General features: G+C 36.5%; 1 protein-coding gene across 1 annotated transcript in view; it reads left to right on the plus strand.

The window, feature by feature from the left end:
- TRHDE (thyrotropin releasing hormone degrading enzyme) overlaps positions 1 to 27162 on the plus strand; it is a 193308-nt gene extending 166146 nt beyond the window's left edge. Inside the window, exons 15-19 of the mRNA XM_071767085.1 lie at positions 392 to 499; positions 13356 to 13523; positions 14043 to 14183; positions 18666 to 18747; positions 20602 to 27162. Coding sequence (XP_071623186.1) covers positions 392 to 499; positions 13356 to 13523; positions 14043 to 14183; positions 18666 to 18747; positions 20602 to 20745 — 643 coding nt within the window. The 3' untranslated portion in view covers positions 20746 to 27162. The remainder of the gene's footprint in view (positions 1 to 391; positions 500 to 13355; positions 13524 to 14042; positions 14184 to 18665; positions 18748 to 20601) is intronic.
- Positions 27163 to 27696: the final 534 nt, after the last annotated feature.

Here is a 27696-nt window from a genome sequence, read left to right on the forward strand (position 1 = left end):
TCTAGCTTTGTCTTCTGTTTTTCTTCCCTGGGTTAGAGGGAGAGGAGCAAGATGCTGTGAGATGAACTCTTCTTTCCTGAGTTTTGAGGATAGGATTACCTAAACCTTAATTTAAAATTTACTGCACTAGGTATCTAAGAACTTGGTCTCACATGACTACAGTTGTTAGGAAGAGTGCATCAGTGTAAATGGGGGCTGGGTTCATTCCACAATCTTTCTTTAGTTGTGTCAGCAGCTGTAGGGATTAAACTGATGCTGAGATTTGTATAGCTGGATTATTTTTGAAATGTTGCCTAACTATCAGTTGCTGCCACTGCTAAAAGAATTAACTTTTGTACACATCCAAACGCATTCATTAATGCAGCCTTATTGCTTTCTTAAATTTGGACAGAGAGTTGCGTCGGGAAGTCATCATGTTGGCCTGCAGCTTTGGTAACAAACACTGTCACCAGCAGGCTGCAACATTAATCTCGGATTGGATTTCTAGCAATAGGAACCGGTAAGTGGAACCAAAATGTGTATTTCTTGTTTCTCCTCCTCAGAGGCCCCACAGCTGGAACTGGCATGCTCTTCCTTTCCTGCCCACCTTCATCTGCAGTGGAAGAAAGCAGAAGTTGTGATAAATTCCTTTCAGACAATTATCTGCTAGAAGGCAAGAGGATGAATTTTAAGGAGGGGTTTAAAGGAAGAACGATGGGTGAACACAGCATTGACAGAGAAACACTGAGCCTGTGGCTGGGCTGTGTTAAGTGATTATAGAAGTGAGAGAGGTTAGAGGCAGAAAGACTGAGAAGTAAGAAAGGGGATTAAACAATGTATTTGAGGGAACTGTTATGAAGTACATCAAGGTGAAGGCTTGGAAATTAATGTGATTCAGGACTATGTGGAAAAGCTCATGTAAAGTTTCAGAGAAGAAATAATATGACAGCTGATGTGTTGAGCATTAGCAGCACTGTTGTGGTTTGAGAGCAAATATATAAGTTAGGCTGTTCAGACACAGGTTCATTCAGTTGAGCAAGGGAGCACAGGCTGTGGATGGTGTATGAAGTTCATCTTTTAAAGGCACACATCTAAGAAATTTTAAAATTGATGAAAATACAAATATTTCAGTGTGTAGTGATTTATGAACGAGATAAGTAGAAAGTATAGGTTAAGACCACAACTTCTTGAGAAAGAGTTGGATTTTCTGATTATGTGGAATTTGGTTAGGGTGCCTAACCAAATGATGATACTTTGGTTCAAAGGAAAAGTATTTTACTTTCAGGTAACAAAGAAAAAGAGAAAGTCTTACATTTTTAGCCCTTGTGTTGTGTCAGCTCTGCAAAAGGATCAGATAGCTATAGACATATAAGCATGTAGCATTTTTCAAAGACATCTGGGGCCAATCAGACATTTGTCTGTCTTTGTAATGTTTGAAAATCCTTTATGGACACACCCAGTTATGGAAGTGCCTGTGTGTCTTTTAAAAGCAGCCTTGAACTGAGCATGAATGGAAATTGTGTTCCTGTATGACTTTGAAGCATTTTTTAAAAGAAATATCATGAACCTATGACTATGTACCTTTAAATAAGATTTGTGTAAGTAGAAGGGTTTTCTTGTGCAAGATGATCCCAGATGTATTTACTATGACATATATAACCCAGGATTTTATATGAATTTTTATTGTCAGCAGCAACAACCAGTATGTAACTATTTAAAGAGGATATTGAAGAGAAATAATCATGGCAAACAATCTACAAAAGTAATTTAGTTAGATACTCATTTGCAAAATTATTTAATCAAACCTAGCACCATCTATTAGCATGCACAGCAGTATATTATTCAGTGTTAAAAAGTCTTCACTCTGCAAAGCTTTCTCCTACCCCGTGTCTTCATCCTTTCCAACAGAATTGAAGGATGCATCAGAAGAAAAAGAAAAGCAGCTTATTCCTTTAGTAACAATAGTAGTGAGAAAAGGAATAAATTTAAGGAGCCATCTGAAGATTCATCTTAACCTTTCTATGGGGCCATTCTGGGGAGCACAAGATTGTGTCTGCCAGCATATGATGCGTATTATGATAAAAGCCTCACAGCATGGCAGAGGAAGAGAATAGCTGCTGAGTTAAGCCAGTGCATTTCTCCAAAGGATCTGCACAGTTTTGAAAAATAGCTGCAACAAATAATGTAATTACAGAATATAGATTGTCAGTCTGCTGATAAATAGGGGTACAACTTGCAAAGAAGAAAGAGACATGTTTTTATTTATTTATTAATATTATTGGATTTATTCAGTTCCCCAGCACGGAATCTACCAGTTGCTATTCTGAGAGCAGTCTCTCATACTGAATGTAAATAACACATGAGCGCGCTCATTTTGTATCTACTTGGGCTGAAAAGACATTGCACAGGCTACTAGTAATATCAGATCAGAAGACAAAATCAACTTGTGTTTCTCAGTAGCAACATTTGTAGAGGTCTGTCAGTGTTCTCTCATGAATATTTGGATTTCTGCTGCATCAGAGATACCCCATATCACCTTTGCTCTATTTAAACCAGACTGCAACCTGAAAATAAAGCAGGGTCTGTATTCCTTGCTTTTCCACCAAGAGATAGTAGCTAATTCACACACAAAGGACAAGCAGCAAAGTACAAGATACAAGCATGAGCACATCCAACAGGTCCCATTTTGTGTTCTTTTTCATTAGTCAAGTGTTTCTCTCAGTTTCATGCCCTTAAAGCTGCTGAAACAGTGACCTCAGAATCTGTATGACTCCTTCAGAGCTTGTCTCCTCACAAAGAAGGGGAAACTCATGTGACTCATTTTTCTTCAGACTTCTCTGGTGACAGGTATAGAAACTGTATGTATCCTTGCCCATTCCACTCCTTAGCAAGAATGAGTAAAGTTGTATCTGCTGAAAACTGCTCTAAAAGTTGTTGTAGTTGCCTTTCCCTCTTTTGAAACAGAACAAAGATACTGATTGATGTGCTCCAGAAAGCCTGGTCTTGGTCTTTTGCACAGCCAGAGGACTAAGAAAGAGTTCCAGAAAGCTGAGAGATATTTTTATATACAGGTATAATTTGAGTTTGACTATAAGAGTAAAAATAATGGCTAATTTACAACCTTCCCACCTATGCTTTCCTCATTTTGGAAGATGAGATATTTCATGCAATGACTTAATTTATTAACAGTGCATGTAGGAAGAGACACAAATTCTTGAAAGCAATAGACCCCAAAATAAGACTGGGGAGTCAGGCATGTGTCCCAAGATTATAATCAAAACAAAATTATGGTAATAGTAAATTAATATGTTGTATTAAATACACATAAATGCACAGGCAGTGAATCATGTAAAGTAGGTTTTTGATTTCCTGGTGGTTACTGCAGTTTGTTTGAAGAAGCATAACAGAGAATTTGCAGTTAATAATATTTTAGAAATGCTAAAATTCATAACATTTAGCCATGTTTTTAATCTATGGCTTTTTAGAAGTTGCTTTGAAATATTTTAGGTTTTTTTATATTTTTCTGTTTTACTTGTAGCTTTTAATTAAGGATAAACTGTTGAGTAAAAAGAAAATACAGTAACATTTAAATCTGTTTTATCAGCCTATGCCTACAGTTGCTGTGGTTTTAGTAATTATATTTAGTTTGGTAGGTCCAGAAATTAATTACCATCTCATCTTCACTGTAGGGGTTTGAAATAATCATAATGATAAGTTACTGTTTTACTTTGTAATTATATGCTCTTAACTGTGCAAATAATATGCCATTGCTCACCAACTAAAAATAATGGTCATTCATAGCACAAAGCCAGAGGTCCTCTTTGTGCTTCCAGCCATTATATCTGCAACTGCAGCACTGCAGATTTTCTCGGGAAACTACTAAAAAACAAACCCCATGGATGTTATCTACGTTAGCCTCTATGCTTGAAATTGGAGTCATCTTGAGAAGCCTGAAGGCTTAAATTTCTGAAAGAGTCACTTTTAGTCACTTTTAGGTGTTTCAGTGCTTCATTTTTAGATGCTTGGCTCACAGGGCAGAATCAGATGCTTGGAATTACACTTTCTAGAAGAGTATTTGGTAATGTCTAAATGAAGTTTGTGGCAACCACTATGCTGAGTGGAAAGCCTCCTACATGAGACTTAGTAGAGAGAGTTGGCCCTCTTAGGGTCCAGCACTACAGGTAAAAAGCTATTTCTATCAAATGAATATGTAAGTAGTGATCATAGAGTTAAGGATCCTTGCAAAAGATGCTTTTCAGAAGTGTTACTGAATTAGGAAAAGGTCTTCTCCTTCTCTTTTCAAAGACAGCTGGCAGAGAATCTGTTCCTCAGCCTGAGGATTGTGAGTAGTTCTGAGATTTTGGTACAGTTTAGTGCCTCAGCCCTGCATCTTCAACATGCAGAAGATCACCCTGGCGCCATATCTGTGAGGTGCTTGTGTTAAGACACTGCACACTCTTTCCTCTAACTGAAGCTAAGTCACTGGGTTTTACCTAATTCCCGAGAGAAGTAAATACAGCTCTCCAGCCACAAGAAGTGAGTGTTCATCTGAGGGAGGGAGGCTTGAGTACCTGAAATACTAGGATTACCTCACATGCAAAAGGCTTTGGGTAGTATTGATTGCTACTACTTTTCCAGGGCAAAACATGATGCTAAAAGAAGGAACATAACTCTAAAAAAGGTTTCACTCTACAAGGAGCAAACCAAGCACATAACATCACATATAGAAGAAGCTGTAAGGAGATGTCTGGTTGTACTGGTCTATGAATAGATATCATATTTAAACCATTGCAATTGTTAAAGAAGAAGTGATTATTTCTTTCAGCTAGAAATCTGAGGTTAGATTTTAAGGTATCTCTTACTGTCTTTTTTATGAATGAACTTAAGCAGTTTAGCTCTTTTTAAATGGGTGATGGCTTCAGCACATTTTATTTGAAAGTCTGCATTGACTTCTGCCTGGAGAGTTGATACGAAGGCAAGTGTTTTCACTCTGTTAAGCTGGGATACATAATACTCCAGTGGAAACACTTGAAACTTCCATGTTGATGTTAAAAAGAATGCTAGCATAGTAGAAAACAAGTGAGGACTTTGAAACTTCACTTAAAGCCCTGACAGGAGATATCATAACAAGTAACAAATGAATACACACTATAATGGCGCAAAGCTTAATTTATCCATAGACACAAGCATGTCTTTCAAACCTCTCATGGATGCAGATGTGATTTTCTTCCAGCTACTGTTACCATCCATCAGTCACAAGTTGCCATGTTCAGCTTTCTGCTGGGGAAGCGGGCTGTGGATTTGTGCTTGCTTGAGACAAATTTAGACAGCATAGCATGAGCAGGTGCACATATGAAACAGCTACTTTGAACTGAGACAGCTGATTTTGCCTTTTTCAAGAAAATGAGTGCTGCTATTCTGGTTCTGTTAGTAGAGCTGTAGTGGTGCTATTCTCATGCTAATACCCAGCAGTGAGCAGTGGGAGATGATAATATTGCATAAGAAACAATTATGAGGTGATGTTTCTGGATACACTGGAAGGCCCCTAGCTTATCACAGAATCACAAAATTCACTGTTGGAAAAGATCTCTAAGATCACCATGTCCAACCATCAAACTCGCCCAAAAAACCCCAAAACACCATCCCACATGCCCTGAAGTGCCTCATCTACATGCTTTATTAATACTTTCAGAGCTGATTATAAACACTTCAGTTAGCTCTTACTTTTTTCTTCTTTAGAAGTACAACATTGCTATTTATTGGTTGCAGTCTTTTAAATGGAAACAAAGTATCTTAATTAATTGCCTCAAGAACCCTAGAAAACTAAGAGCAAATCCCTTTGATTGACCTGGCCATTTTATCACACTGGGGTGACTTTTGGTCTTTTGGTTTAGTGCAATTTTTTCTTTTTTTTTCTTTTTTTTTTTTTTTTTTTTTTTTCATTCTACGATTCTGTCAAAAGCACTCTGATCAGTATGTTGGTTTTTTTTTTTTACTTTGAATACTACCTTGAAGATACCATCAACTGAAAAAAAATGGGAAAGTCCAATATTCTACCACATGAAATGTGTAAATTGGGGATTTAGTTCTGATATCTAGAAATTTGGTCTGTCATCTTTGCACCTGTTATGCTGACCTTACAGTTGATGATGATGTCCTAATCTTGGATCACAAGAACTAAACTCTCTATGCTATTTTATAAGTAGAGCTAACATTCAATACTTACCTTCTTTCTAAAACTTCTTTTTCTTTTGCAATTTGGAATGTCCTTTCAGTCTTTGCTTTCTAATGCAAATGATAGGAAGGCATGGATTTTCGCTTGTTTCCCTTTTTGTGGAAAGCAGTGCTTAGATGGTGGTTTACAGTGTAATGTGGGCTGCTGCTCTGACTTAAACTGAAATGGGCCTGCATTCTGTAGCCCAGGAGTTAAGTTTGCATTCATCTGTCTTCAAGAATAAAGAGAAGTAGAGACTGTCAGAGAATCCTGAATTCAAATTCAGATTGTTTGAATATAATCTGACCTCTAACAGTCTAGGTTGTTCTGAGAGGTCTTGGGGTGCTGAGGTGGGCAGAGATCTCTGAAAAGAGAATATGCCATGAATTTTCCTGTTACATCTATGGGTTTCAAGTCAGAGCACATATGTGTGTCATTTTGCACTACAAATAAGCCACTTTTTATTTACTAAAAAACTGAATCAGGATCTTGGATGATTGGATCCTAGTACCCCATTACCTCATTTAATCTTCTTAAGTGTAATAAAGTGGATATGGGCTTTTCCAGTTACTTGTGCTTGCCATTTCTAAGATTTCTGTCACATTACTGTGACTGTTAGGAACACTTAATTTGCTATTACTCTTAAGAAAGGTGCAAGTAATGAAGGAAGATGACTCCCATCATGTAATTTGAACAGTGATACTCAACAAGCCTAATTTGAGAATATTCCATCTCCATACTTGTTTGTGCAGAATTTGCATTTCCTCCACAAGGAACAAAGTCCGATCCACCTGCCTATATTGACACTGTGAGGGGCCTTTAACTCAGTGGAAACATCACCTGAAAAACAAATTGCATTGCAGGAGTGCACAGGAGACTGTAGCATGTCTGTACATGAAAGCATCCATGCTAACAGCACACTAGTGCTACAATCTTATCTTTATCAATATGCCTGTGTTTAACCACCTTCATAAATATTTGTGGCAACGTGGCCAACAGATTAATTATTTTTGTTGGTTGCTTCAGGGAGGCAGTAGTTTTTTCACAGGTCTAATGCCCACCAGCTCTTTTTGGAAATTAGTGCTGCTCATGAAAAATTGAGTTATTTTCATTTTTTACATATGAATGTCTGATAAATGTAAAGCAATAAAATTAATCTCTTCTTCTGTGTTCTCAACCTCGGTATGTTTGAATTACTGAAAAACATTCAGACATTCATGTGTTGTGAATTGTTACTGGAGCTTTGCCAACTATTGCCAGCCAACATTGCTGAAGTGATTTAATTAATAGCTTGTTACAACATCTGAATAGGATCTTGCACTCAAGTCAATAAAACTGTTAAAGCAGGAAGAAAACACTGTTGAGTGCATGAGTTAATCAAGTGGTCTAAAAGACCATGTGGGAAGTATGTATGAAAAGAGAAAGGCTTTTGTCTTGTGAGAGACAAAACTGGACTCTATGGGGCAGTTGGTTCAGGTAGCGACTTCTATGGGGCAGTTGGTTCAGGTTCTGACTTCTGTGTGCAATCATAATAAAAGAACCCTATATATAGTGATTATGGATTTGCAGTCCTTAGAGTTGAGATAGATTCATATCCAATTTCCTCATTCAGGAATGATCTCTTCACAACTGTTCTAAAAAACTATTAAACAGAAAGGGTTATAATCTTGTTGCAAAAACTGTCCAGAAGGGACAAAACAAGCTATATCTGTCTCACAAGGAAGTGCTTAACTCACCACTTGGTCATTAAAATGGGTGATGAAGTGCTTGAATGTGTTCAGTTATGGGATATTTGCCTTAGGAAGGGAAAGGAGCAATTTCAGTAACTATCACTTGAGGGATGCTGAATTCTCTGCCTACCTCAGTCAGTCCCATGCCATACCTGAATCACAGGATTGGGGCTGAAGTGATCTACTGCCTGCTCATAGCTTTGCTTATGCATAGCTTTACTATTAGTAATCATATTCTCATTTGAGAGAACTCAATGTGTACTGAACTCAATGTGTAACAGGTGTGTGTGTGTCTGAAGTGGGAAGAGTATGAAGCCCATCACAGCTCTGTGGCTCATTTTTCAATGGAAAAATCTGCCCTTCCTGTTCAGCTTGGGCATGTACTGTGGCAGATGATGCTTGCCTCCTCTGTGGGCACAGTGGTACCAGCAGCACAGCTCTTGGAGTTTGTAATAGGGAATGGAAGTATAAGCTTTCAGACTGCTGTCTTGAAAAATAAACTATGTGTGTTCCTTAAGTCAGAATCTGTATTACAGGTCTGCCAATAGCTTTGTAACGTATTGAACAAGACTATAAATACAGACATCAAGAGGCTTAAGTTAAATGTTAAATAGTTGCAAAAATAAAGAAAAATGTTACTAATTTTATTTGACAAATAGTACTCTAAATGGCATTGAAAATTGTCACTGTCTAAACTTTGTGAAATTACATTTAAAAAAATTAGAACACAGATTGCCCAGAAGATAAAAAATTATGGTTCAGTTTTATAAATGTATCTCCAATTGTTAAAATATACTTTAAATGGGAGCAGTATGTATCAATTAATTATAACTTAGAAGATTATTCTTAGCACATTGAAGAGCTTTATTATTCACTTTTGAAAAAAAACAAATCTCCCTATAAAGGCACAGCACGATTTTAATTAATTTTTTTCCTAACTGTTTAATTTTTAACTTTTTTTTCCCCAAATATTTAATTTTTAAACATAAGCTCTGCTAGCTACATATTTCATTCTCATCATATCTCTTCAGCAGAAAAATAAAGTTAAATAAATTGGTTCAGTATTCAAATAAAATCCATTTAAAGTGATGCTTTCAAAAGTTATCTTTATTCTTCTGATGTGTCCCTCAATCATATTAGCTCTTTTAAAATGGCAGTGTTTTTGAAGTCCCAGATGAGGTTAATGTAAGAAGGGGATATGTTCTGCAGTGTTACTACCTGAGTGGTACTGAAACATCTGTGATTTTATCCTCTTGATTCATTTAATACAGGAGGCAAACATTCCACGTGCTGATCGAGTGCCTTGGAACTATAATTTTAGACTAGCGTTTTCCATGAACCTCTAAAGTAACCTAAAAAAAATGTAGACTGGAGAGACTTAACATGTTTAGAGAAAAGGCTTTGGGGGTATTTGCATTTTCATAAACAATTCTTCTTTCCACAAGAAGTCCCTTGTCTACAGTCCTGATTACAAGCCTTTCACGGGAGTAATTTGTAGCTTTTCATAGCTGTAGTTTCTGTAGTTTCTGAACATAAGCCATTTAAAATCAGTATTTATTTTGTTGTCCTGGTTTGTAGGAGTGGATTTTTTTCACACTGGCCTAATGACTTAGCTTATAGATGGAGACCTAAAACCTTCCCTGGAGCAATTGTTTAGATATTATTGAGTAGATCTGCTGGAGCACTGCAAATATGCCATTACTGATTTAGAAGCAATAGTTTTCTTAGCAGGAAATATGGTGGTATCAAGGCTATGGGCATGAGATCCATTCCATCACTTGTTCTAAGTCCTCCTTCCTTCCCAGGGCATGCAAATGATACTCCTGTTACTGACTGCACTGCTGCTAAAGTTGCTACATTCTAGACTCAGAATGTAAAACAAGTAGCTGGGAAAGCCTAGTGAATCAATATGTTTTATGGTAAATTTTAAAAATAAAAACCTTGCAAGTGAGGAATGATGTCCTTTCTGGGGTTAAACATCCATGTCTGGGTGCCTACTGCTGCTGACTGTACTAGCAAAATACAGTGTCAGTCCTTCCAACACACAGTTCCTGCCTAAATTAATAGGTCAATTAACAAAAAAAAAATTACCTTTTCCAGGTAATTACAGTTTCTCAGAGTATCTGTTGAGCTGCATCTCTAGCAAAGCTCAGAAAGGAATACATACTAAAAAAAATGATCATGTGCTTGTGTGTTTAAGATACTAAGTCCTTTCTTCATTCAAATAAGGCTTGACTGGGTTCAATTGCCCTTCCTAATCAGATCCTCTATGATAAGATAGGTTTGGGGCAATGGGTTGTTTGGTCCAATGGTGAGGATAGCATCCCTTAGTCCTTTTGGTTTAGCATACATTTTTATGACTGCTGTCAGTGTATTAAATTCCAAATTAAAAAAAAAAAAAATTAAGCTGCTGGGGAAGTCATGCTTTTAAGGACAAATATCTTCATGTATTAGAAAATCAAGGCACAATGATTAATATCCCTTTCATGTGCTATGCAGTGTATGTATATATGGCTGCATATTTATGCTACTGTAATTGCTTACCCTGAAGTTTTAAGAGAGCTGCAGTTATTATGAAAACTTGAAGCCTCATTCTGAGTTAATATGAGCCAACACAAAGGCAACACCTAAATATCTGTTCCACTAATTTTAGTATGTCTTGATTTCCTGTGTTTAAATATGTAGTCTTAATTTTCTGCGATAGACTCAATTATATGTCGTTTGCTTTGTATGTACCTCTTGAAAGAAAGGTTAAGTGGGGGAAAAATAAAGTGCTGATATTCATTAAAGTTTGGAATAGTGCAACAGGAGCTTAGTAATAAGCTTTCAAGAAGTATGAATTCCATTCTAACGAAATGGAGAGCACCTAGCATACATGGATAATTCTTTAAATATCAAGCAAACTCACATTTTAGTCATGTTAATGCACATTTTGAGAGTTAGACCTCAGTAGTATGGAAAGGCATAAAAAGCAGAATGGTAGAAGTGATAACTGTTTGTCTTTACTGCCCATGTATGTTTAAACACTATTTCTTTCAGTGGATTTGGTCAGCTTTAAGAATGTACTGGTTCTGTTGGTATAGCAGATCTACAGGGGCCTTAGAAACAGTTGCATACACCATACATAAGCCAAAACTAACTGATCCTAGGTAAATCAGAGGAGAGTTACAAACTTTTTCCAGTGCCAAGCTTTTTAGGTCATCTGAACACAGAGAGAAAAAAAAATCTAAGAAGGTAACAGGAAGCATCAAGAAGAATGGACTGTGGAATTTGCTTTTTTTAAAATTTTTTTTTTTTTAAGATCAATCTCTGTGTTGGTGACATATAGGAGCTGCTTGAGCTATATGGTCATAACCATAGCAATGCAGATTGCCTGTCATGGCTTGGGACAGGCATGTTCTCACAGAAACATTTGGTCATGTGAGAAGAAGGAAGAGTAAGATCTCAAACCATGCCAGGATCTGCACTGTAGTACCAATCTATACTGGCTAGGTAGGAGCTCCTGGTAGACAGGAGGCATGGCACCTCTGATTTTGCTTTAGGAGGCAGTATTGCTGGAGTGTGCTGCACATAGTTAAAAGTTACATATTCTTAGTAACTTTAAAATGGATTGCATTTTTCCTGTCTGTCCTTTAAGTTTTGCTTTGCAGAGTCAGCTCCTGAATAAATATCTGGGTTTGTCTGCATCAAATGCAAAGTACCTCAACACTCGTCAGTGCAGCCTTTAGTGGCTCTGTTAGCATGGGACTCTGATAAAAATATCCAGGAAGCAGCACTATCCTGAGCTGTGTCAGCTCATCAGAAGCAAAATTCATGTGACAGCATCTAAACCTGCAGATGCACCCTCTGAGCTGATGGCTGGACTCTCCAGAGAACATGAATAAAGCCTCACCATCAGGACTTTATGACTCAGAAAAAATCATAACAAAAAAGCAGGAGGTGTTTATTCCCCCACATTCTTCAGCCCATAGGAGAAGTGAACTTTCCCCCACCACTTTTGCCTTAATTTAACTGCTTATTCCTTTCTCAAGAAATGTTTTTCCCAATAAACCATCATAGCTGTTGTGACCACCTAACCCCTTAGAAACAACAACAGGAATTAACCAGTCACAGTCATCAAAATATGGCTTCTTATCTTGTCTACTTACTCCTGAAGTACTGAAGAGGAACTAAAACCTTGAAATGCAAAAAGATTAGCTGAAGAGTTTTAACAAAAACACTCATTAGGGGGAAAAACAATGGAAAATTTAAGTGGAAGATAATTTTTTTTTTTTCTGGAGAATTACTTTATGGGAGTAAAAAAACCTCTTTGTTCTTAAGTGGGATAGCCAATTCTATATAATGAGACCTTAGTGAAAGTCTTACAATTAAAATATTGATTTAACCTTTTCTTTCTGTGTTGTATAATATTTGATATAAATTTTTACAGAGATAATTTCATTTTTTGACCACTTTATTACTGCCCAGGCATTGACAGAAGCTGCATGTGCTTCTAAATTCTCTAAATAGGTCTTGCGTATGAAGTTCAGTCCAGCTATTAATAAACAGAGAACTGTGTTTTGGTATAATTTTTGCCAAGGAAAAGAGTCCTTCCCTGCAAATCCAAAACACATTCCTCATAAATTTCTGTCTTTATGCACAGGAATCCCCTTTAGCTCACAAATTTTTCAGCTTTTATGCTTGTACAGGAAACATAAGCAAGGTAGGAAGCTGAAAGCCCAAGTGAGATCTTTTTAGAAGAAAATGGTACATATGCACATATTTTAATTTGTCTTCAAGAAACTTTGATTTAACTCTAGTCTGAGTTTATATTACTTGAACAGTAATCACAGTTCACAGCTGTCCTGTACCATAGCTGATTTTGTGCTAGTATTAGTATGCTGAAAAAAATGAACAGGTCTTCCAATGTTCTTTACACCTGAAAACACAATTTTAAAATAGCATTGTCTCAGCATATCCTTCCTTGCTTTTATGTTACTATATAAAGATGGAGCACTTTACAGCACAGGCAAAGAGAGTTTCTGGATGATCAGCTCCTGCTCTAAAACCTCAGTGCTAAGGACAAGAAGAGAAAATGTGGCTTGGACCCAGCAACAGAGTGATAAGATCTCATGCTAATTTGGAGAGCTTATATTACATGTCCTACAAGTTGTGTGGTATATTATGTGTTGATGAACTGGATGACCATATTTTAGAGTCTCCTAGCAGTGACAGTGTTGCCAAAGGAATGGGAAGTATGTGTAATCCTTTAGAAAATCCATTAGGATGACATGGAAGATTTTGGTGGCAGTAAAGAGATAGAAATGTAATTTTCAAAAAAAGATTACTTTGTAATTTGATTTTGGAGTCTCATAAATGTAGTGATATTCCTCCTTTGTTTTCAGTATCAGGCTGCTTACTTACTACAGTGTTATTGCTGATTTCTTTTGTAGAATCCCACTCAATGTGAGAGATATTGTCTACTGTACAGGAGTTTCACTGATGGATGAAGATGTATGGGAGTTCATTTGGATGAAATTTCATTCTACCACCACAGTGTCTGAGAAGAAGATATTATTAGAAGCCTTAACTTGCAGTGATGACAGAAACTTGCTTAACAGGTACAAAGATAGTCTGTGTCTGTATCTGACTGTTACAAATAATAATTTCAAGATTTATGGATCATCACTTGAGCTTTGGTCTAAATAAAAGAACTTTTCTTTTCAAGCACAGACTTACTGTCTGTTTAAACTCTAGTATTTTGCATTGTTACATATGAAAATTTGCACATGTCTTTTCACATCCAGATTGTCCTGTGTTGATTGGAACTGTTTTAAATCCTATAATAATTGCTGTTCTTTTTTGTTAACATATCCTTTACGTAAATCTATTGACCAGTCTGATATTAGTGATTTAATAAATAAAAAAACCCCATTTAATTAAGTCCTTTTACATTAAGGTTTTTCTGATTCATAAATGAGTCTGGTCTTTAGTATCAGAGAAATAAAACACTGAACTCACTTGGAGACTTACAGCCCTTTTGCTGTGATTACTTTTTTCTGTTTTCAGATGTGCCATTGTAAAACTATATGTGTTGGCGAAACTAAATAGATTTTTTTTCCCCTTATTTATCCCACTAGGCTTTTGAATTTGTCTCTCAACTCAGAAGTTGTCCTGGATCAGGATGCAGTTGATGTGATAATCCACGTAGCTCGAAATCCACATGGAAGGGATCTTGCTTGGAAATTTTTCAGAGAAAAATGGAAAATCTTAAATGCTAGGTAAAGATAAAAGGTCTAGATTTCAAAATTTCTTATTTTGGTGTAATTTATGTGTTATATATATATGTGTTCATATAAATTCCCGAATCTAGTCCATTCTCTTTTAATGCATAAATAGAGATGTCTCTAAGTATGAAATACATATATGAGTCATAAATACATTTATTTGTGGATTATCACACACGTACATAGAAACATTTTTCTTAGCAATGATCTGTATAGATATATCTATGACTGCATTCTTTCTGCACATATGATAATGAATTCTGTCTATATGTCAAGCACTGCAGGACTACTTTAACACAGATTAAAAAGCAGCAGTTCCCAAAGTCTGACAGAAAAGGAAAGTCTTTTCAAGCACATTAGTTTAACTGTGGAAAACCCAAAACCCTATTTGAAATATTTCCATTTTCAAAAGATTGCTAATCTAGTGTCATCCCTTTTCCTTCAACTCTGTGTTTCAGGTGAATTTCAAGTAAAAGAAGAGCAACATTTTGAATTAAAAATAGATGAACAGGAAGGAGACAAGGCTGTTCCTTATCCCTGTTTCTCTTTTTTGAACAAGTGTTACATGCTTCTACTTAGATGCCCAGTCAACAACTTATAATTTTTTATGGAGATTTTTATATTAATTTAATAATTGAGAATTTTATTTATAACTTTAGGGAGAACCTGAGAAAGCAGCTCATCTGATGCTGACAGATTAGAAGGGACCATAACTTGGATGAGGTTCAGGTTCTTTAAGGCAGGTGTCCAAGAGCTTCAGATACCCCGTGTTGACCCATTCCCTTAGTGTTGACAGAAAAAAATATTGGAGATATTTTTTTCTTGGAGATATTTTTTTTTTTTGTTCCATTCTGGATGTGTGAGAAGCCTTCTAGTGTACCACAGAATATTTAAAATGGGCTGTTTAAGATGCTGTAAATCCTAGTGCCTGGTGACTGCATGTACAAACGTACTATAGATTTCATGGCATCAAAAGAAGAGCCAAGGAAACTCAGAGAACATGCAACTTTCCTAAAGATGCAAAAAGTTCTTTGTGCCATTTCGGACAATACTTTGTAGTATATTATATATGGAGTAGTATTTTAGAAGAAGCTCAGCTGGGAAAATCGGTTTGAGCTTGAACTGGTTTTGGAAGTTGATATTGCAGGAGCTTGGAATGCATCACTGTATTATCTGAGTTCTTAACAATCAACAAGACCTCATCAAAACCCTGCTATTACCCTTTTTTTTTTTTTAATTTTTTTTTTTTTTAAATGAGAAAATAGCTATCTCTTTGACCAATACAGACTTCATGTTATCCACATTCAATTTGATCTCCAAACAAAAGTCAGAACCTCCAAAAGGATTGGAACAGTTGCGTTCTTCTGAAAGGGATATCCAGTTGAGTTTCTGTCAATTGCCAAATGATTTTGTGCAGTGGAATGAAATAGTTCATGCAATTGTACATATGTGATATATGCTGAAAATAACTGCTTTGTAGTCATACATTGAAGCCTTTTAAGAGTGACTTGGCAAGGTTGAAATTAGCCTAACACCTTGCCCCTTATTCAGTGAAACATTATAAAATGCAGATTTAGGCTTCTTACTGAAGCTAGTACATTTTTAAAATACAAGCTTTATTGCAGAATTATAGTTCAAGTATGCTCTGTCCCAAGGCATCTTTTTTTCTACAATTATAATGTATTATTTAATTTTATTTAAAATTAAAATGCCTTGCATGAAACGTTAATTTAATAAGGTGATATCTCAATGGTATTTTCCTTTGAATTTATTATAAAAGCTGTTGACATTTGAGATAGTAATGTGAAATAGCTGAAGATGATTAAATTATACTAGAACACTATTTCTTCTATCTCTAAAACACAGCATGTCAAAGTGTTAGAATGACAACAAAGTATTGTTATCCCTTTTTATTTTTACAGTATGCTTGTATTCACATTGTCTAGAAGATAATGATAAATTCTTCAAAATTGCTCATATCCCATTTACACGGTGACATAGAAATTGAGATGCCTAACAAGTCTTTTGTAGGAAATTAGGGGGACTAATACTACTACAATTCTGTAAAAGAGAACTAAAAAGGCTTGAATCCCTATTACCTGAGCATGCATTGGCTTAGCTCCTAAATAATTTCCATCGTGTGTGTCAGCGTGAAAATTTAATCCAATAGCTACCTATAAGAAGTCCCCCATTTTCAAGTGTAGAAGCACTTGGGGTTTTGAAAATACTTGGGGGATTTTTAAAATATTTGGTCCAAAGTAGATGGACTGTGCTGCTGCCTCTTAAGATGGTACAAGTGCAAAACCGTTATAAATGGTAGAGGGGGTTCACATCCCCAGAAAAAGGGAGGAGATGGAGGGCCGTGACTCCAGGATGACACCAAGGGAGCTCAGGTATGTAAGGTTCTGGTTCTGCAGTGCAGTTGTCTTTTACAATAAGAGTGAGAAGACTGATAATTGCAAGACCAAATATTGTTTCTATTTATTCTTGTGCTTCACACCTGCAAAATACTACTTTGGGAAGTAGCTTTTCTAAAATTTTTGCCAGAAGAGCTCATTTGAAATTGTTTTTAGTGGGTGACTTTTTACCAAGTATGCATAATGGACAGTGATAAGCACAGGTATTCATGAAGGTATCGTTTTCAGTTAAAGAAATTCTGCAACTTCTTGTTTACACTGTGGCTACAGTAGTCAGAAAAATAAAATACCTGCAGTACTTTTTATGAGGTCACTTCTGTAAAGTGGATTGGTAACCTTGTCAAAAAGACCCCATCAAGAGAAGCTTCCAGTTTTCCAAGCAGTCAATTATCAGGCTAAGCTGAAACTGTAATAATAAAGGGCTCTGTTAGAAAGCCTAAATGTGCTTAAAGGACCATGAAAAACCATACTTCCCATAGAGGCATTTGCTTCTGTATGAATGTCTGTATGTCAATGTAACAGATGTTTTGGGGAAAGAGATGTATTTGCTGAAATATACATGAATAATCCAGTTATTGATGAGTTATTATATTAATTCAGTTATTATAGTGATTAGGGAGTAGGATTTTTTGATGTTTGTAACTGTTTTTTCCCTCCCAAAAGCTCAAGGTAGCAAGTAACACAGTGTACACCTTCCTTAAGAGAGAATCTTCTCAAAAAAAAACCCCAAACCATTTCTTTTCTCTCTTCCTCTTTTTATCCCTCTCCTTGGAGCTATCCCACTGCCTTTCTCTTTTTTCTTCCCTTTTGAAAGCACTGTGGCTTACAGTACCTAAGCATTTAAGAGTAATTATTTTAGGATTAATAGAAGCAGAACAGAAAGCTGTGACTATGCTAGTTCATTTCATTTTAATTTTGAATTCTTCCTCTAAATCAGCTTGTAAAAGCTGGGCATGAACTAAATTGTTCCCTCAGATAAACTTAATTGCAGTGAAGTCCACTGGTATTACTTACACAGGTCTGAGAGCTGAATTCCTTATTTGAACAGTAATGTTCCGATTAGCTATATATTGCTTTGAATGAATGTGCAGATAAAGATAAGGATAGCTATTTGTCAAGTGCCTCTTGCTATGCTGAATGACATCTAACTTGAATATCAGACTTGCTTTTGGTTTCCAATGGAATTACATTCTCTGTTGTATAGGCACTTTTTTAAAAAAAGGACCTGATGCAACATTAATGCAAAACTTCAGGACTATTCTGGTTAATCTTAAATGTGATGTAGGTGCTTCTTTTGGGGAACTGAAAAAAAAATTGTGGAAAAGCATGTGAACAGCAGGATTTGAATGGCCAGTTTCAAATTAACTGCCTGCAGAAACTCATTGCTGATTGGTGATGGATATCCCATCTTGTTACACATCCTTGAAATATTCCTTGACCAAGCCTTCAAATTTTCATTCCAGGTTGGTTCTTTGAAGATGATACATCATGTCCCAGGAGATTATTTTAGCAATATTCTTCTTTATCAGTGTTATTTATCTTAATTATCATGTACTGGATGAAGAGAATTTGATTCAGTTCACTTATCTAGAGACTATTTTTAATGTAGATGTGGTGGATGAATACAAAATGCAGAGAAGGCTGCAGCACTTCAGAAAGTCTGTTTTAATGCTTCAACTAGAAGGGTTCATCAGAATACTTCTCTGAGGCTGCTGCTCCTCTCCTTTGTTGACACCTGTATTTTGAGCTGCTTGCTGTCATTACATAGAAAGCTGTTTTGTTTAAGCATGAGCTGTTGCTGTGGTTTGGTCATCTTCTCCTTTGGAGTTATCTGTGGCTGTGTTTAAACCCATTCTGCTTAGTAACACCTGACTAAAAGTTAACTAAAAATAGTTCAGCCTAGAAGAATGTCTCAGTCCAGGTGCAATGCCAGTGCTGTTATCTTTGATCCCCAGAATCAGTCCTATGTCTTCTCCCTCGCTTTGCAGAAGACTATCCAATTTTCAGCTGGCCTGGCACTCACACTAACTCTCTGAGCATCTTCTTTTTGCCCTTGCAGGTACGGAGAAGCATTATTTATGAATTCAAAACTTATCAGTGGGGTCACAGAATTCCTCAATACCGAAGAAGAACTAAGAGAGGTAATTTTTAAAATTACATTTGGCATATGAGGCTGTATTTGTTGTAAGCAGAGAGCAGAGCAGGAGCAATAATATGTCGTTTGCCTGGGAACTCTGGTTTCTCAGCTGGAGTTGTGGGCAGCACAAGGGTGAGAAGCAACTTGCAAAGACACCCTAGTGGGTAGTGCTGGTGCCAGGAGGTGGGTAGCACTGGCACTTCTCTGTGCTTGGCAAGGTATGTAGGTTTTTTATTTCTCTTGCTTAGTTGAGAAGATAAAGATTGGCTCTTTCTGTCCACAGTGTTTATGCTGCAGAGTGCAACCCTAAAAAAAAAACCAAACACAGACAAAACCAGAAATGTTGAAAGCAAAAGTGCCCCCTTTGGTTTTCTTTTGCCTGCAGTATTTCCATGTGAGAAAAGCTGTTAATCTGATATTCTGGCCAAACAACACAATAATTTGTTTTAAATGCTTACTTTGATTGAAACATTTCTCATTTTATCTTAACATCTGCACTGACTGAGGTATCTGTGCTGTTTTGTTATTCATTTCTTAGCAGCTGCTTTACATCACCCCAAATAGATCAAATTATTCTTATGCAACATAACCACTATTAATTGAACTCTGATTGTGCTGTGATATTTTGTGTCCAAAAATTTGTCTGCACTGAAGTCTAGTGGACTCAGGAACACAGAGAAAAGACACAGCTGGTTATCTCAAAGCTATCCAGGTGGGAAGAACAGCTCTTGCCAGATTTGACTGTGCTGCACAAAGAAGGCTTCTGTACTCTTAGTTTCCACTTTTGTGCAAGCATTGGCAGGCTGTGTAAGCATTGTTTATACTTCCTCTGAAAGAAACTAGCCATTTCTGTATAAAAAGTAGAGAGATGAGGCAATGGATGATTTATTAGTTTCCAGGTCCGTTCAATGCTTTTAACTATGATGGGAATTAAATAGTTGAAGAATAGTTGAATTAACCTTTTAAAGTTTGAACACATGCACAAAGAGATGTTGTGAAACAAGGTGAATTTGATGACATCAGGAAACAAAAATTAGCTAGTTATGAAAAATTATTGCTCAAACCATCTAATTTTATACAAGTCAACATAACCAGCAACCTGCTCTGAAGATCAGCCTTGCATTTCATATTTAGAAAGAACAGTAATTCAAAGCACAGCAGTGCCATCAGCTATAGTAGTCCAGGTGATAGTTCTATAATTTGAGTATACACAGGAAGAGAGCCTTTTCAGTCTGCTAAAAAAAATTAAAATAAATAAAAAAAATCTGATAAAGGCAGGAATCTATTTCTGGCATTCGAAGATCATCAAATGAGTGCCTACATCCTATTTTGCCATTCTTTTCTTACTGTAGCCATCCCTTCCTTTTCTGAACAACCAACCTGTATTATATCTCCAAAAGGGTTTTGCAAGTCAAAATGAAATAATTTTTTTATGAAGTTTGATAAAACAATAGAGCATCAGGACTGCCTTCTGCTGATATTTGTGTATAAATCTATATTAGAAGTATTTCCAGTGCTTCTAGTTTGATTTCTTAACTAGAAATGAAAGCTAACAGCTGCCCAACTGTCTGTGCAGTGCAGAAGCTGGAGTACAGGAGAGAAGAAGGTAATGATATTAATGTGATCCAGACCTGATGTACCAATATCTTCCAGTGCAATTTGAAGCAGTCCCATCACATATAATTGATAGTCTGCTGTTTTCTTACTACATTTGCTATTAAATCTTTGTGCTTAATACTACCTTAATACTACTCAACAGTGCTCATGGAATTTTGTCTTAAATGCCTGGCTTATTTGTGTACACTGTATACATTTACTTTAGTTCCTTCAAAGTTAACCTTTTTAATTGTATTTGCAGCTAAGGAACTTTATGAAGAATTATGAAGAGGGAGCTGCTGCCTCTTTCTCTCGTGCTGTGGAAACAGTGGAGGCCAATGTGCGTTGGCAAAGGCTTTACAAGGAAGAACTATTCCAGTGGTTAAGAAAATCCGTGGCACACTAATTGGATTTCCCAGATGGTCATTTAATATGAAGTTCTGCAAGAGGAAGAGGAGACATTTTAAATGTGTTCAACATTAAAATAATGAAGACAAGATCAGGTTACAGGGAGAAAGTTTTGTTCCTTTTTAAAATTGTGGTTTGTTTCTTTCTTTTTTTTTTTTTTTTTTTTTTTTTTTTACACTGGGCTCTTGTGAAATTGTCAAGAAGCTTTTCAGAAGAGAAGATCATGAATGCTTTGTGAAATCCAGTTGTCAGTGTACACAGCCAATCACAATATTAAGTGGTGCATGTAAATGTTGAAGAAAAGCAAAATCCCCTTTGAAGACTATTTTGTGCATGCTTGTACTGTCCTTGCCTGTATTCTAGCATGCTTATATTTAACAGCCACATTTTGTATGCGAGTTCCAGTTACATCAAAGATGGGCGTTATACAAAGCACAATGACTATCTGACAATCAGTGCTGCAGTGAACAAAAGGAAAGGAAGGAAAAGGCACTGCAGAAGGAAAAGGCAGAAGGCTTCCAACTTGGGACAGCATGAGATGTAAACTCATCATTCCCAGTAGCTACCGATTATTCTACCATTAAGATTGTCTTTTAATCATTACATGGATGCCAACTCATTTCTTCAGTTGCCAGATACTGTATTTGCAGTCTCCATAATTCCATATTTAAATCAGCAACAGAGAGAGCAAAGAGGGTGAGGAAGGGGGTGATGGGAAGGAGAGAAAATGGGAATGAGAGGGAAGTACATAATTCATGCATTATAATTACATAACATCACTGCTGATCAGCAGAACAGTGTAGATGTGAATGGATGCAGTGTTTGAGGGGAGCTTTGTGTTGGTTGCACAGAATCATTGAACCATCTCTTCTCAGCAATTTTACAAGGCAATGGTATTCACGATGGCCATTCAACCCATGTGGTAGGAAAGTATGCAGATGATAGAACACAAGTATTAAAAATAAAAATCTGACTCAAGTGGAAATTAGCAAACAAGGAGGTTTTGCATGCAAAGACATAAAATTAACCAGGAGGACTTTCTTGCAGGTGGAAGACCAGCCTCTAATGATTTATAATGATAGACGTCAGATTCTCTATGTAGGCAATACTTTTGCAAATGCGGGGCGTACAATTTATGCCAACTTAGAAAACTGAAATTTGGAGAAAGAGACGTGTACATGTATGTGTGTTTATTTGTGCTAAGTAATACTGAGAACATGGTTTCTTTCTGTTTTCTTTCTTAGAACAGACTGTTCTAAATGAGTTACCCTTTCTTAATTATGTTTAGCTTTTTTTTTCTCAATTCTTAATCTTCAAGATCAGTAATAGTGTTGAAATGTTGCTTGTACAATGGCATGGCACCATTGGTGCTAAATGTTGAGGATAAAACTAATGGTGGCCAAATGCTCTCCCATGTTTGCACCCTGGAGAAAAATAAAACCACAAAGATGCAGAGAATTTTCAGGAGGCAGACTTCAGCAGCTTCAGAGAGGGAATATACATTTATGAAAGTGTTACTTCATCCCATTCTAGCCTATCATGACCATCTGACCACATCATAACCCTGCACATTGGGAACATGTGGCTAATCAAAGCAGAAAACAGCCATTTTATATGGATGCCTCCTTCCCATAGTGTGGAAGTTATCAACATACTGTGACAGCTGCACCTGCTTATCCCCAGTAAGCTGCACATTGAAATGTTATTGTAAAATGAACAAAACACAAACATCTTCAGATATTATTAGAGTTGTGTGGAGATGGTATTATTTTCTGGGCTCTCAATTCCACGGTACTCTGTTCCTCATGGACAGGTAGACCCATCCCATAACTAAGCTGTCATACCTATCTTGATCGTGTGATTTTGTGTCTTTTACTGTGCGGAGGGTTTGTGGATCAGGTGCATGAAATCCTTCTATGGGCATTTGCCTATTGCCTGTTCGGTGCTACACAGCACCCTGTGCTAGCTTGACCATATATAACCGAAAGAAGTATGAACCCTGGGCTCTTTTACTGTTAACACTTTGCTATATACTAAGCCCTAAACCTTTGTGCTGTGTTGCGATGGTAATGACCCTAATGCCCAGAGACACTATCCTGTCCAAGCTGAGTGAAATCCTCCTCCCCCAATGTATTTTACCTACCTCACAGAGGTGTTGTGAGGCTTGACTAATTTTAGCAAAGCACTTGAATGTCCTCTGATGAAAGGCATTAGCAAGTGCAAAGTATTATTTTATATAGTTGACCAAACTCAACATCAGTGACAGTATGCAGCATCATATTTTTAATTTCTACTGAACAAAAATCACATGCAGATGTGTTACAACAAAAAAACCAAGCCAAATATTCTTTATTATAACCTCTACTTTGCAGTGAAGCCAAAAATTATGATACCCCAAAAATGTTCAGAAAACCAAGTGCTAAAATGCAAATTGCTTTGAGGATTTCAGAGAAGTGTGCATAATGATCTGACCCTTTGTGATTTCATTCAGGATTGTCTTTGATGACTTTTCTTTTTCAGCTCCACAGATTAGACCACATAACTCCTAGATATGCATATAAGTTTCTCATCTTTCTACTGGCAAAGGGCAGGCTAAAAATATGTTCCAAAGTCCAAAGGTAATTTGATCCTGTGTATTCGGCACAGTGCATGGAAATTTCAACAGTTGCTTGTTTGAGTTGAAGTTCTTGCACATTTATCTGGTGCTGGATGTAAATTAGTATTTTACTGGCCTTGAGCAACTGGTCTACCATAGTTATCAAGCCCTATGCATGCCTATTGATGTATTGATAATAATTGATAATGCTCATATTACTGCAATAACAAAGGTTCAGCTGGCCTTTCCATTATAGTTCCCCAATCTTTTTTTTTTATCATGCTATTTCACACTGAATCAGGATTAAACTTAAATTGATTAAGTCCTGCAAAACTGCAGTTGATTTATGCAACATGCAACTCCCCTGCATTTAATGATACGTTTTTAGAAACTTTTTTTATTAAGAAGCTCCACATAGCTGTGGGTGAATAGCTGATACCCTATGGAAAACTCTAATACAGTTTGCTTAGAAAAATCTATTTATCTAATTGATTTTATTTGTCTTTACTAGTCTTTGTCTTCTCTTGTCCTTATCTAAAGATTGACCCTATTTTTATAATTTGAATTGTAATTAGGAAGCCAAATACCCCAAAGTTTTCATCATATGCAAATCCAGGATTTATTTTTGTCCTCTCCTGTAAGATGAGATGCTGCAAAATGTGGATCCACTGTGGACATGGACTTAATTTTATAGAGATTGGATGAGCCTGATCTCTAATCAGCCTTTGTATGATTGAGGATCTTTCACAGGTACTAATTGCTATGGCTTGCTAAATCATACAGGAAGACATATAAATAGACACAAATTAATTCCAGCATAATAATATGCCTATTGTAAAAATACCTACTGTATTTTTATAATATTGTCCACTACAAAAATATCATATTTTTAGCTGGTGGAAATAGTCATGTATCCACTGCTAATAGCTATTAAAATAGGTAGGTACTAATTGTAACTAGGGCAGAACAATATGAAAATATTCTTCTTAAATGATATACCACTTCTGCTGTAAGTGGGAGTACTTGGACATGGATTTGGTGACCAAAATTTCATATGTTCTTAAGTACATCCAGATTTATGACCTTTGATAATCTTTTTTGTGAATTTGGCAGGAATTTTGATACTATGTTAGAAACTGAAGATTAATTTTGTGTAGCTTGTGTACTGTTGCAGATATTTCACTGAGCTTTAGAGTGTCATATGAAGTATCTCTACTGATGCAGAAGAGTGCTTTCCCAACAGAGACCCTGAACCAAAGAATTAAATCCTTAGTAGTAAAGAATAAAAAAAGAAAAAATATATATATATACCTACATGAAAAATTCTTTGTAGAGATAATTTTCCCATAAAATGTCAGTAAGTCTGATTATTTGAGGGCAGTATTTGAGGATAAGGGTACCTTTGTTTAGGTAACTGGTGACTAAGATTTTGGTTTTCTACATGATTATAGCTGCTATTGAAGTCAATGAAAATAGAGTGAGGCAAATGTGCGACCTTCTTTTTGAGGAAAAGGGATGCAGCTTTGGAAAATGTTTATGTGTATAGTCAATTTACTGCTTCTGTTATGACTACTTACCATATCAGTCTCCCTGTCCTAAGCAGAGTTTATAGGCACAGTGTCAGTATGAGCATGAAGGAGTAAAAGAACCATCCTGCTTCTAAACAGCCTGAATAGAGGCTGTTTGCCCAGGGTTAGATGGAGCAGTCCAAAAGCTGCTGACTGCATGGCCCACCACTGCCTCCAGTCCACATGGGTCAGAAAGGCAGCTGGGAACAATTGAAGTGCAGAGAGGCTTCATCCAAGTTTTCTCAGCTAGATAGGGAGAACAGAAGGTGCCTTTGCCAGTTATAGGTTGTGAGTGATTTTCAGAGGTTAGTGTCATTGCTAGCAGGAAACCAAGGTTCAACTAGTACTATTGCACACAAATACCTAAATTCCTAAGCTCTGGTTACCTCAACAGGAAAATGTTGATCAAAATATTTGTAAGAGTCTAGAATATCATAATGTCCATTCTTCCTAAGTAGTTTCAAACAGTCGAACGTTTTGCATATTCATGTATATATAAGAACACAGACAGTCTTTTTCTGTATGATATTTTTTTTAATGTTGATAATATGCTATTAGTTTCTTGGGCCTTTTTCTAACAGATGGTTTGGAAGGATGTCACTACAAATTATCTGTGGTAATAATATAATAGTTACTGTGCTATACTGGTGCCGTCATGAAATTCAGATGCCTGTCTTTCTGGCACTAGTGACTGTGCTGTTCCCTTTGTGCATACAGAACTGTAAGAAACTGTCCACTTTGTTTCTCGTATGACAATGAGAACTTCTACCTATATTAAAACCAATACTGAAACCACTCTGACTTGAGCAAATAATTTAGGCTTACATGAGCGATTCAGTTTTCCATAAGAAAGGGGAAAAGGGAGTACTATATGTAAAGATTTTTTACCAATGTAAAGCCACATGCCATAGTTGGTGCAGAATATTAAAATGAAGAATATTTGAAAAAACTGGTTGAACTTAGCTGCATCTTGTGTCTTTATAATCACAGTGGAGGTTAGGTCAACCTCAGATTACCTCCAGATGATAATGCAAGTGAGGTCAAATTTTATAAAGCAGTTGTGGAGCCAGTTTCACTGAGATGTGTTTAAGGAGAATCACCCACAAGAGCGAGTGCTATAGATTAAACCCAACATCCTTTCTCATAAAAACACATTTATATGTAGCTGATTTGCAAATACTGAGATTGTGCTACTTTCCCAAGCAGCATTTCTGAATGCTTTGCTAATTTTATCTTCACTCTTTCCTAAGGATATCAAAGTGCTGTCAATAGAGAACACAGAACTGAGCAGAGTTTTGAGAGCAGAGGGGACAGTGCTGCAGCAGTCAGTCATTAGCCAGGAGGCTTTAGCTATTGTCCCAAGGTTTCCTGGATGGCATCACTTGGATTTGCCTGATAAGGATAGCCTTGGTACAAAGGACAAAGCCAAGAGCCAAGATGCAGTCTCCATTCTCTGTGATGTGTTTCATCATACTTAATATGTTCATTTCTGTAATTTCAAAATAACCTGTAGCCAAACTGATGACACGTGTGTGGCTGCAGATCCTCCACTGGTGCACAGTGAGGTAGATCCATTGAAGTGATGGATGTGAATTACAGCTGAGGATCTAACCCATTGCTTTCCAAACAGTCCCCTGAGGTGATGGCTGGGCTAGTGTCCAGGATATTTCCAGTATTTGTATGTAAGTTTGAGTAGTATATATTGGATTTCTAATACTTTTTGTTATCCTTTTGCTGTTTTGTTACAAAATACTTTGTGATTGGTTCCAGTGTGATAAAGCATCGCAATATGTTTGAAGAACTTACTCTACTATGAAAAGTGTGGCTAATACCCTCTTTTTTTGCTTCAAACTGTAGATTTTGGCAGATATGGACTTCCCTGAACTTAGACACTCAGTGAAAAAAAAATATTTTGACAGTTTCTAATGGAAACATCATTGTAATTACTGTATAACTACCCTGTACAAAGACAGCTTTATTATATGTGTAAATGTACTTTTGGTATGTTGTTTTTATGTTTGAGGAATAGGTTTTGGTGTGGGTGAGATGTATAGCCTTATAAAAGCAGAGATTGTTGGTCCTCATCTGATGTTTTACTGAAAGGTGTTTAGTTGCTCTATTTTTTGTAGAAGATAAATATAAGCCAGTTCCCTGAAAAATAATGGTCTATTCCACTACATACATGTCAATGACAAAATGGATCATAGAGCTGAAAACAAAGGCTTGATAATAAATTGCATTATTTTCCCAAGAGACTCCACGTGTAAGATCTTTTGATACCTTAAGAAGAAAGAAGTCCTGCAGTGATTAATGCTGATTATAATGGATGAGTTCCTCTATTATTATTCCCTAGATTGATTCTGAATACTGTAATTAGTAGAACATATTTTTCCATCAGTTCTCAAATTTGTACTCTTTGTAATTCAGTTCTTGGTCAAATAAGAGGTAGAGTTTGCTTAGTTTAGGCACCATTCACCAATGGTTTCACAAAAACAGGTGCCTGCAAGATCAGAATGTCACTTTCATTTAAAGGAAATATGGATCATTACATAATTTCATTTTTCTCTATGTACCATATAAACGTGTTTGTATAGCTTCTGAACATTTTGCTTTGACAAAGCTTTCTTTCATTGGTTACTTATATTTATAGATCTTACTAAAAAATTTCAACTCAGCAAAGCAGTTGGAAGTAGGCAGGATGTTAAACCATGTTGACCACAACTCAACCACAAATACAAGCCAGTAGGCAACCACACTGTTTGCTGTGGGATTAATGTATCAAATT

The sequence above is a fragment of the Heliangelus exortis genome, chromosome 1 (genome assembly GCF_036169615.1).
Source record: "Heliangelus exortis chromosome 1, bHelExo1.hap1, whole genome shotgun sequence".
Lineage (NCBI taxonomy): Eukaryota > Metazoa > Chordata > Aves > Apodiformes > Trochilidae > Heliangelus > Heliangelus exortis.